The 11,678-nt window shown below is 42.0% G+C and overlaps 1 protein-coding gene across 1 annotated transcript; it reads left to right on the top strand.

The window, feature by feature from the left end:
• Positions 1 to 808: 808 nt before the first annotated feature.
• On the top strand, positions 809 to 11,348 carry LOC134875091 (terminal nucleotidyltransferase 5A-like). Its single transcript, XM_063899502.1, has 2 exons — positions 809 to 1,281; positions 9,736 to 11,348. The coding sequence occupies exons 1-2, from the start codon at positions 1,114 to 1,116 to the stop codon at positions 10,756 to 10,758; spliced, it is 1,191 nt and encodes a 396-aa protein (XP_063755572.1). The 5' UTR covers positions 809 to 1,113; the 3' UTR covers positions 10,759 to 11,348.
• Positions 11,349 to 11,678: the final 330 nt, after the last annotated feature.

Below are 11,678 nucleotides of genomic sequence, written 5' to 3'. Positions count from 1 at the left end.
TAGGTTTCAGTGCATGTAAATGGTCTACAAAGGCTAAAATCCCGGTGTTCCCAAAGCCTGCGTGATAGGGAAACATTTCTCCTATTTCACATTTAATAATTTACTTTCTGCCGTATTTTGGGGATTTCATTTCACTTCATTCACGATTAAAATCCAGAATTATTCAAATTCATTTATGATTTAAATGTAGTCACTATTACTACTTATTTGTAAATTCACTATAGATATATATTGTTACTTAAGTTGCTTCCACTATTGACCTCTAATCGTTTAATTTATGCCATATGTTTTAGAAATACTATTTAACTTTAGCTGCTATTTCTTCTGTCTTCGTTTGTTAATAATATGTAAAATAAATATTATTAAACTAATATTTTACAAGAAATAAAAAGAAAATGAAAGGATCTTTTGTTTAAAAGAAGCGTGTTTAATTCTGCTTTACAATGAATAAATAAAACAGACTTCTGTGTTTACACAAACAAACTCACACACACTTTAAATAGCTCTACTAGACTATGCAGCCATCCTCAGTGCATAGTTAAGAGAACTGCGTCCCTGAACCAGCAATTACCATATTTCCTACGCTCTTTGAACCTATCATCTGACGCTTGGGAAGTATGTGTGTGTGTGTGTGTGTGTGTGTGTGTGTGTGTGTGTGTGTGTGTGTGTGTGTGTGTGTGTGTGTGTGTGTGTGTGTGTGTGTGTGTGTGTTGGCTGATTGTAGTCTTCTAGAAGCTTTCAATAAACCCGTGAGCAGCCAATAGGAAGGCTCCTGAGGATCCGGGCTGGGTAAAAAGCCGGTGTGTGTTCAGATGGGAGTCAGTGCAGAGGGTGCAGACACTCACACACATACACAACCACACACACGCACACACACAGTCACTCACACACAGACACGCGCACTTCCACGCTCAAAGGAACTCACTGGAAGTTTGGAGATGTCCGAGAATCGGCACAACTTTCACATCACTTCTGGAGATCTTTGAAAACACAAGAGGAGTTTTATTTTGACTTCACGCGCAGTTTATCCTCACGTCATCGGATCACCAGAGGGGGGGATTGTCTTTTTATTCTCTTTATTATACTCTGTGGATCTCACGTTATTCCGGTACCATGTCCTCCGGTGATTCCTCCGGTGATGCCCCGGAGCTGAGTCGACGGGTCAGCGTGCTGTCCTGGGATCAGGTGCGGCGTTTGGACTCCATCCTCGGGGAGAGCGTCCCGATCCACGGTCGGGGAAACTTCCCCACTCTGTCCGTGCAGCCCCGGCAGATCGTGCAGGTGAGACTCCAGGATAAGATTACCATAGCAAACATACAATCTTCATTATTACAGACATACAATGTGGTTGTCACTAGTGGTGGATTGGGGACTAACATGACTTATTTGCATATAAAATAGGTTGAGTATAACACATCTAAAATAAAGTCTCCTGGTTGTCACTTTTGTTGGAGCAGGAGAATAAAAACGTGACTTTTGCAATAAATTAAGCACTTTCTTAGTTTACTAACTCTGCTGTTTAAATCCGCCCTAAAAGATATCATGCACTTATTGTACTCTTTTACTCCCTGGTTGAGATATGAAACTACAATATAATGCTTGATTCATTGGAATATATTACATTAAAACAAGTGTATTATAACAACTATAGAGACGGTTGTCTCTAGTGGTGGAGTAGGGGAATGACAACTGGGAGGAACAGGATTTATTTTGCAATAAATAAATCCTGTTCCTTAGTTTTCTGAACTAACTGTAGTTTTGTATTACCTTTAGCTGCCTTATAATCAGTTCATTATCACAAATATAAAATACGGTTGTCATATTTTGGTCTCGTGGGGGAATAGGGAATAAAAAACGTAGAAATAACAAAACTTTTATTCCTTTTCTACACTTTCCTGTAGTGTTTTTTATACATATTTATAAATATCAGAATCTGGTTTATTGCCAACACATAAGAGTCATTTGTCTTGATGTACATCGTAATACACACACACACACATATAAAATAAGGATGTCCTCGGTGGTGGAGAAAGGGAATAACAACTTGGCGTAAAATCAGATTTTTAGCTTGAAAAAATGCACATTTATTAGTTTTATTTACTAAATGCAGTGTGTTTTGTTATTAAATCAGCCCTTTAAGGTATCATACTCTTCTTTTGCTAGGAGATATACAATTGTATTATAATGCTGGATTCAGCAGAATATATTTATATTGCTTAAAGAATAACCATCAGTTGAATTTTGAGTGTAAATGTGTGTTAGTATATACGATACTTTAAAAAAAGTGAACTTTTATTACATTTAAACATGAAAACTCCAGCAAATCCACGTGTTGCTCTATAATTAACACCCCCTTGCTTCTCTCGTGTGTATTGCCATAAATATTTCCATTTTCTTTCACACATTTGTGGATTTGTGGCCGAGCTTATTAAAGGATATTTAATCCCTTGTTGTTTCACACAGACAGAACAGTGGGGAGGATCTAACGCCATGACTTCTCTTTTCCACTAGCTCACTAACGAACGCTCCTGGAGTCATTTCTCATTCACAGCTGGAGCGACAAAGAGCGAGAGATAATGACAGTTTAAAGGAAAATATTTTACTGGACATTGGAAAGTATTTTCCTGTAATCCAGGTCTCTGCTCCACCACAGTGATTCATACTTTCTGTGGTGGAGCAGAGACCCTCACACAGGGACCCCTATAATTAAGGGGGCCCCCCTATCATCAAGCTAATGTCTTTCCATAAGCCCAAAAGATGCTTTATATGTCCTCTCATAAACCAGCTTTTTATCTGTTTCCACTCCTGTTTAAGTGCTGACTGCAGCATGTAGGACGAGGCATTAGTTAAAGTCCAAAGACACACATTCAGGTTGATCTAAAGCGTGTTTCTGTACATCCTGGGGAGTACAAGATATACAAATATACGTGTTTTTTGTTTGGATTAGCCGTGAAGTGAAGTATTCTTGAATATACTGATGTATGATCTATTGATTTAAAAGGAACAAACTACAAAAACAGTGAGTTTTAGTAAGGTTCCTTCATTAGGACTCACCCTCTGTCTGAGCCCAGTCTGCTCTGATTGGTTAGCTGACCAGCTCTGTTGTGATTGGTCAACCGCTTAGAGATGTCCCGCCCCTTATCACGTACAATGTGTTGGACTTACGTAGTGATGTCACAATGTCCAGGAAGGGAACAACGGAGTCCAATGGAGATGGTTTCGGGCAGGAGGAGAAACTGTGGGATTTTAGCCTCTGCAGACCATTTACATGCACTAAAACCTATAGAGCACACTGCAGGACAGGGGAACAAAGCAAAATAGGGCCTTTAATCATTCTTATTCAAATCTTAAGAATGCAAATTGAAACTATACAATTAAATCAGAATATTAATATTAAAAAAAGACGTAAACATGAACTAGTCTTATCTGCTAACTTTAAGAGAAGGCTGTCAGTAAAATAGCACAACTAAATGTGTATCCAGAAGGCACGTGTAAATATAAACTACTGTGAAAGTCTGCTCTGCATGACCGTGCATGGATTTCGTTTTTCAGCCAAACACAAAAGCAGACGGCATGTTATCTGTCATGGAGTTTGTCAGGCAGCGTTCAGGTCTTTGCACGTTGATTTTCATACCATATGGGCCAAGAGGGGGAAACCAGTGGCTGCCTGAGAGCAAGGAAAAACACACTCACTGATCCCAAACACTGGGATGTGTTTTGGAAAATGGTTGACAGTAATGCGAGGCGTTCTTGATTCACGGCAAATGAGCTTCAACACGAGAAACCGCCAGACTTTATCATGTCTTTTATTTTAAGCAGCAGACTGTCTGTACCTGAGAGGCTCCCGTTGTCACACACTGGGGGGAAGGTGCCCCCCCCCCCCCCCCACACACACACACACACGCACGCACTTAATAGTGGGTTTGTCTGGGAGCCACATTTAAATAACATCTGTTTGTGGTCTGCATGTGAGTGAGCCCCTGGAGCAGTGGCAGAGAACTCTACTGTTACTGACACCTCCGTACTCTCCGTCTAATGTCAGAAAGTCACAGTGGAGGAAGTACTGAGAGGTACTCCAGTAAAAGTACTCATACTATAGTGTAGAAATACTCATAAATTATCAGTATGTAGTGTCTCTCTCTCTAATGTTCAGACAGCTCTTCATTTCTCTCATACTGCCGCTGCTGCAGCACCTCTTTTCACCCTCTGTCTGAAACCAGAGTCCAGTCTGCTCTGATTGGTTAGCTGACCGGCTCTGTTGTGATTGGTCAACCAGCCTACAGATGTCCCGCCCCCTTATGTACATGTACAATGTGTTGGAGCGCTAGAAAATATATGAGCGAGTAAAGAGATGGACGCATAAATGCATGAGTAAATATAATCCAGTCATACAATCATTCAGAATCTTATATTTTAAGTATATATTGAAGTATATTTAAATACTTATATATTGAAGTATATTTATAAATACTTATATATATTGAAGTATATTTATAAATACTTATATATATTGAAGTATATAGATGCTAACACTCTAACCCAAGTGAAGATACTTCTCCACCACCTGATGATAATCGCAGGTACCTGTGTGTGTGTGTGTTGCCTCACCTGTCGAGTGGGTTTGTGTGTGTGGGTGGAGATATGGAGGCCACCAGGAGGGGTCGTCTCTAATTCCTCCTCTGCAGGCTATCACATTCAGACTAAATTCTTTTAGCTACTGGAAGGAAGTTCTCCACTTTCTCCGGTGCACGGTGGCGGAGATTTGAGTCAGAATGTGAGCGGTGGATCAGTGCCCGTAATAACACGGCGGGTCGGGTTTGACGGCGTATCGGTGTGGAAAGAGAGGAGACTGTAAACCAACTCCTCAGTGCGCCATTGTTGAGGCTGAACATGAAGACACCGCATGCTCCCCACGCTCCCAGGAGGAGCTGACGTTCAGCTGAGACGGCTGGGGAGTGAATTTTAGTTTTGGCAGTTTGATCTTGATTTATCATCGCTGCACATTTTAGTGCGTGCCATAAATTAAACGGTGTAGGAGGAACTGATGGAAGCTCTTTGCTGGTTGGACCATCGGTGGAGGTGGATGATTTCTAATGGCAACATTTCAATCTTTATGGGATTCTTGTGGACTTAGCAACAGTGGTTCAGTTTTAAGGCTTGATTATTGAACAGATAAATCTTCCATTGGCCAGCTGTTGAGTACAACGATTTTTCGGGTTGATTTTGGACAATTTTTGATTGTTATTTTACTAATTTCATGGGAGATTTTAGTTAGAGTTTAGTTATGAAACCTTAGACCAATGGGTATTGATCATCTATTTATATGCTTAATATGTGCATTTTATAATACCAATACAACATTGAATGTAAATGGTTCAGTAACATAGCAGCTTGTTGGATGAGGCATTGTATTTAAGTCCAAAGACACACCTTCAGGTAATCCAAAGTGTGTTTTCTGTACGGCCTGGGGACTGTAAGCTTTGTAAACCTGTTCCTTCTTTGAATTAGCCGTAAAGTAAAGTACCTTTGGCTATAATAACGTGTGATTTATTGATTTAAAATGAACAAACTACAAAAACCTAGTCAGTTTTTAGTATGGTGGTATGGCTGCCTTCATTATGTTTCGCCCTCTGTCCGAAACCAGAGCCCAGTCTGCTCTGATTGGTTAACTCTGTTGTGATTGGTCAACCACTTAGAGAAGTCCCGCCCCTTAGCCTATCAAGTACAATGTGTTGGAGTGCTAGCCAATTGGAGCGTGTTCTGGAAGTAAACAAAGGAGTCCAATCGAGGCGTTTCAGGCAGAAACTCCCTCTAATGGGAACACAGGGATTTTGGCCTTTGCAGACCATTTACATGCACTAAAACCTATAGAACACCTTACAGGAAAGAGATAACCCTCCAAAAACAGAATAGGGTACCAATGGGTATTAATAATCTATGCATATGCTAAATATATGAATTTTATAAGACCAATAACAACATTAAAGGTCAATGGTTCAGGAAACATAATTTAGAGATTTAAATGAATGGTTACTTTGAGAGCAATTATTGTGTTGTGCCAAATCTACACCCTTACAGCAAGTTTAATTCAAATGAGGCCAGTCGTTTTTGCCTGCTGAAAAACAAACCAACCATCCAATCAGAGAACAGTACGCAATTAGAGGCCAGCCAGTTAATTCGAGGGACTGTCCCCCATTTGGGCTGAGTGCAAGCTGACATTTTTGGATAAAGTCTACAGTTACAGACACAGAATTCCCCCCCAAAGTCATCCTTATTTCCATAATAAGGATCCAATTTCAACCCTTGATTTGACACTGAACTATGCCATGTGTGATATAGTCAGAGTTCTCCTCGTTCTGGGTGCATGGGCGTACAGCGAGATAGGGAAAAGCTTGTTTTTACTATTTAATCACCCGGCGCTATCACACAGGAAATAAGGATGACTATTCATACCATGGCTTTCACTCCCACCAGTTTCATCTTACACGGCTGGCTCCAGAATCCAAGACAACTAATTTAAAGATATTAAAATATCGGTGAACCCTTGAAGCAGACCCTCCACTGAAAACATCCATCTCACAGAGGAGTAACAGCATCGGGTTTCAGACTCACTCTGAGAAAAAAGGGGAAATGAGCTCCACATTTTCAGCCATTTGAACATTTCATCAGTAGGGCTGAATAGCTGGGATTTAACCAAATAAAATGTCCATTACAGATATCTTTAAAACGATGTGGACATCCTCTTTCAGTCAAAGCTGAAATACACTGTAGATTGTCTGATTATCTGTGACTCAGTTTGAATAGAAGTCAATGGTAAAAGTTGGGTAGTAATTTAGTAACAGTATAATGAACATGTTCACTGTTGAGAAATAAATACTCCAAATGTCCTTATGGATGTGTGGATTTGGAATAAAATCACCTAAAAAAATGAACAGTTTGAATAGAAGTCAATGGTAAAGTTTGATATGGTTGTAATTACGTAACCACAATGTACTTTATAACATAACGGATTGCTGTACGTAAGGCATCTGAATCATATGAGGTCATGATGTATTTATATATAGTAGAGTTATCTGTAATTAGTTTGAATGGAAGTAAATGGTAAAAGTTGAGTATCTAGAATGTGAATCCACAATGAATATTTCCTCTTTTGGTAATGGATTGTGATTTCTTTAATTAGAAATGGGATTCAAAATGACACTATGACTAAAACTTGCCATATAACCCTTTGGAAATTCAAGTTGGTTTTCAAATCTGAGAGAAACCCACCGTCTGCCTGTAAAGCTTCTGTATGCCCGACTGACTCTGGTTCGTTTTATTATAGAAGCAAAGGTCAGGGACTCGTAATTCCTCATTCCCCATGTCCTTGGCGGAGGGATCATCTGACTCACTGCGGGGAGCTCTTATTGGCTTCCACTGAGTCTTTGGGCTGGTAAATGGCTGGGTCATTTTCAAACTGCCGTAATAAAAACACATCCAGGCCGCAGCTTAAATGAAGTACTCAAGGAAACTATTGAGAGTGGAGAAGGAAAGTGGACAGACTGCTATGTGTCGCCAAGGCGTTGTCAACACCAGACAGTCGGGTGTGTTTGCGGCTCATTTTACAAGATTTATTTTAGCTAAAACTTCAGCGGAAGTGTCTCCCCCCTTCAGCTCCGGCTCTCCAGGTGCTGGTGCGTGATGTGGGAAATGAACCAGCCTGTTTAATGAGTGCTGAAGGATGGGGGATGTGAGCTGGGTTTCCTCATAGGGACCTTTAAGGGACCCCCAGACCAGCACATTATGGCGTGTTGTTAACTCAGACCAACTGTTGTAAGTGTGAGGTCAGAGCAAATACTGCATGGGCCAAACAAATCCACCTTTCTGCACTTTAATCCAATTAAACTCACACTTTCTTCATAGGGTTTGGGCTCAGTTGGTGTCTTTAGCATTCTGTCCTAGAAGTGAAAGCTTTTAGAAGTGAACATTTAAATCCAACTGTTGAGTATTATCTTATTATTTCTGTTAATACTTTTATTGTGAGAAGATTGAAAGTTATTTCCTGTTTTTTTGTTAAGGGCAGGAACCGGTTAGCCTAGCCTGTGTTAGCATAAGCATTGTAGGCAAGGGGCAGCAGCTAGCATGGCTTTGTTTAGATTAGAAAATATGCCTCCCAACACCTGTAAAGTTAATAATAACACTTTAGTCTCACCCATGTTACCCCTACACAAGCAACAATGTTTAAATGATAATCTTAGAGGGGTGAATGTTTGTATTTTGCAGCATTTCCAGCTAACGTCAGCTAGCGTTCAGTTAGCACAGTTTCTCTGCAGGCCGGAGGGATCAGCACACAGCTGGTTCCACATTTATGTTTGTATTTGGATTAAACATGACATAGTGTTGATGTGAGCTGAACAGCAGGGCCTCACCTTGGAGAAAGTTGGCTTCTACCCACCATTGTTTGTTAAAAAATGAGGAACCTAAAGAGATTACTGAAGCCAAAGGGGAAAATATTTGCGACATTAATAAATAACTTCCTCGTCTAACTATAGCTTTAGTTTTTAACTCAAGGGCTGAAAACAACAACACTAACCAGATAATATTACAGTGTTTCACTTTAGTTTTGCATTTAAAATCCCTTTGTAGCCGCCGAGTATTGAAGCGTTATTAAAAGGGGATTTGTCGGATAAACAGCTTGCATTTTCAAATCTTAGGGTCTAAAATAAAGTCTAATAGGATTACCCTGCTGCATGCATTGATAGCTGGTAGCACAATAACATATCCCTAGGGCTAAGTGAGAGTTTCATAACCCACAGCTGTGATTTGGATTTCTTCAGATTTGGCCTTTGGATGTTTTTCCTCCTCTTTTGAATGATGCAACAGACAGGAAGCATAAACATCTCAGCTGACTGAAGCTCAAAAGTTTTCCCAAGCATTGCATCAGTGCATCCCAGTGTGTGTGTGTTCCAATAACCAGACGAACCTTTGAGTGTTTGTGTTACAACAAATGCATCACAATTTTGTCACATGTTTAAAAGTTCACAGCTGAAATGTTTAAGGCCCCCTGCAGCAGACAAGCACCGACTTGTCATTTTCCACAGCTTATCTCTGTTGTGCTGATGTTGCTTTTCCCTGGTATGCAGAGTTAAAGTGTGCTGGATCAAATATGCAGCTCATTGGTGCTGTCCTGTGCTGTGTGGACGGAATTGTCACTAAAGGATTAGCTATGGTTAATTGCCGCATACTTATCCCGTGACAGCCTTTAAGCAGATGCGTTGTTGTCAAAGGGTCTGAAAGCGAGATACTGAAAGCCTGTCTGCTGCGGTAATCATTCACCGGCTCCTCCTGACAGCGTTTATACAGATAAATGCTCTCTCTTTTCTGCAGACGAGTGCAAATACTTCTTAGGACATATTTATTGATGCCACACTACTAAAGTTATAACTTGATTTGGAGTTTCTGGATCTCTAAGTTGGTTTATTTGGTCTTTAATGTTCTCGTTCTTTTGTTCCATCAGCACATTTCATGATTCAGATTTCTTCGAAAGAGTATTGACTTGAACTCTCACGTCTCATAACCCTGCTTTCATTAAAAAGGATTTATCCCCCTCAGGGTGTGTCATGTTAAACCTTTTTATTTGGAGCAGCGTCTCTCTCTGCATGTACACACTTGTATGTTCTTTCAGATTCTTGTAATCGCTGTCTTTTTATGGATATCCATCGCTGAGTTTTTCCTCTCTGTCTGTGTTCCCTTCAGGTGGTCAGGGCTCGACTGGAGGAGCGAGGCGTGGGGGTTTGTGACGTCAAGCTGAACGGCTCAGCGGCCAGCCACGTGCTCCACGAGGACAACGGCCTTGGCTACAAAGACCTGGACCTGATCTTTGGCCTGAAGCTGACTGATGACAAAACCTTCCGTCTGGTGAAGGACGTGGTGCTGGACTGCCTGGTGGATTTCCTGCCCGAAGGCGTGTGCAGGGAGCGAATCACGCAGCTCGCCCTGAAGGAAGCTTACGTGCAGAAACTGGTGAAAGTTTGCAATGACACGGATCGCTGGAGCCTCATCTCGCTGTCCAACAACTCCGGCAAGAACGTGGAGCTGAAGTTCGTGGACTCCCTGAGAAGGCAGTTTGAGTTCAGCGTCGACTCCTTCCAGATCACGTTGGACTCGCTGCTGCTCTTTGACCGCTGCTCGGAGACGGCCATGTCCGAGACCTTCCATCCTACGGTGCAGGGTGAGAGCATGTACGGAGACTTTGAAGAGGCTCTGGGTCACCTTCACTCCAGGACTATTGCCACCCGCAGCCCAGAAGAGATCCGGGGCGGCGGACTGCTCAAGTACTGCCACCTGCTGGCGCGCGGCTTCCGGCCGGACTCCGAGACCGAGATGAAACAGATGCAGCGCTACATGTGCTCGCGCTTCTTCATTGACTTCCCCGACATAAGCGTGCAGCAGCGGAAACTGGAGGCTTATCTGCAGAACCACTTCGTGGGCATGGAGCACAAGCGCTACGAGTGCCTGGTGACGCTGAGGCGAGTGGTGGACGAGAGCACGGTGTGTCTGATGGGCCACGAGCGCCGACAGACTCTCGCTCTTATTTCCGCGCTGGCGTTGCGCGTAATGGCCGAACAGATAGCTATCCCCGCCCTGTCCAACATCACCTGCTACTACCAGCCCGCGCCCTATGTCAGAGACGTCAACTTCAGCAATTATTACGTGGCACAGGTCCAGTCGCCCATGCTGACGTGCAACTCTTATCGAACATGGCTGCCTTGCAGTTGAGCAATGACTTTCCGGATGTGATTTAAGCAAGTTTTCCCCTTTTTACTTTACATTGATGTATGAGCGCTCGGTGCCTCTGAGGCTGTTGTTGGTTGTGGGCCCCTCATGGACAAAAAAGAGTTCATGTACTTTTTGTTTGCCAAATATTAAATCAAAAGCATCCCTCTAAGTTATGTTGATTCAAACTGCTGTTAAACAATTGAAATCCAATTCGAGCCATTACCATTTTTACCCTGTTGTCGCTTCATAACCGAGGTGGAAAACATATGAAGGGTTGTTCTGTTTGTTGTCTGACAGCAGATCTTGCATTGGGTCTTTATAATGAAATGTATATAATTTGTACGAAACCAGAAAGCTGTTTTTGTTCTGTCTGTGGTTTCAGCTGACCTGATGGAAAGGGAAAGGACCAAAGAAATACTCTTCTTGTGTAGCAGGACAAACGTGGACCCAAGTGCCTGAAAGTGACTTGTAGTATTTGCTCTGTAAGAATTGATTTTGAAACGTGTTTTCATCCAGGTTACTTTACATTTCTATATCCAAGGTCAGGGTGTGTGTTTTTAAATCATTAAAGAAAATCTCTAAAATGGAAAGATGTGGTTCATTGGTCTTTCTTTGAGCCTTTCTAAGAACTTCACGGAAAGGAAGATAAAGACAAACTGTTTCACGACGCACCGGTGGACTGCGTCATGAATGCGCTTTCTATCTCTATCTCGCCGTCTCGGTTTCTGTCTCTAAAGATCTCCCTCCGTCTATCTTTCACTATCTGTCTCCATCGCACACAAACTCCTCAGTGTGTTGTCTGTTCTCCATCAGCCAGATGCTCACAGCCGTGACACAAACACTCACTTGTTCAAGCTCTGTATCCCCCCCCCCCTCCTTTCCCAGAAACAAACTCCCCTGAGCCCCCAGCCTATACATTA

The sequence above is a fragment of the Eleginops maclovinus genome, chromosome 13, assembly GCF_036324505.1.
Source record: "Eleginops maclovinus isolate JMC-PN-2008 ecotype Puerto Natales chromosome 13, JC_Emac_rtc_rv5, whole genome shotgun sequence".
Taxonomy (NCBI): domain Eukaryota; kingdom Metazoa; phylum Chordata; class Actinopteri; order Perciformes; family Eleginopidae; genus Eleginops; species Eleginops maclovinus.
Note: the sequence above shows the minus strand (reverse complement) of the source record. Positions and strands in the feature narration are given on the sequence as shown.

Excerpts from the sequence above, each read along its gene's own strand:
- LOC134875091 (XM_063899502.1), top strand. The coding sequence starts at position 1,114 with ATGTCCTCCGGTGATTCCTCCGGTGATGCCCCGGAGCTGAGTCGACGG. Across the intron at positions 1,282-9,735 it reads AGCCCCGGCAGATCGTGCAG|GTGGTCAGGGCTCGACTGGA; the intron begins GTGAGACTCCAG and ends TGTTCCCTTCAG.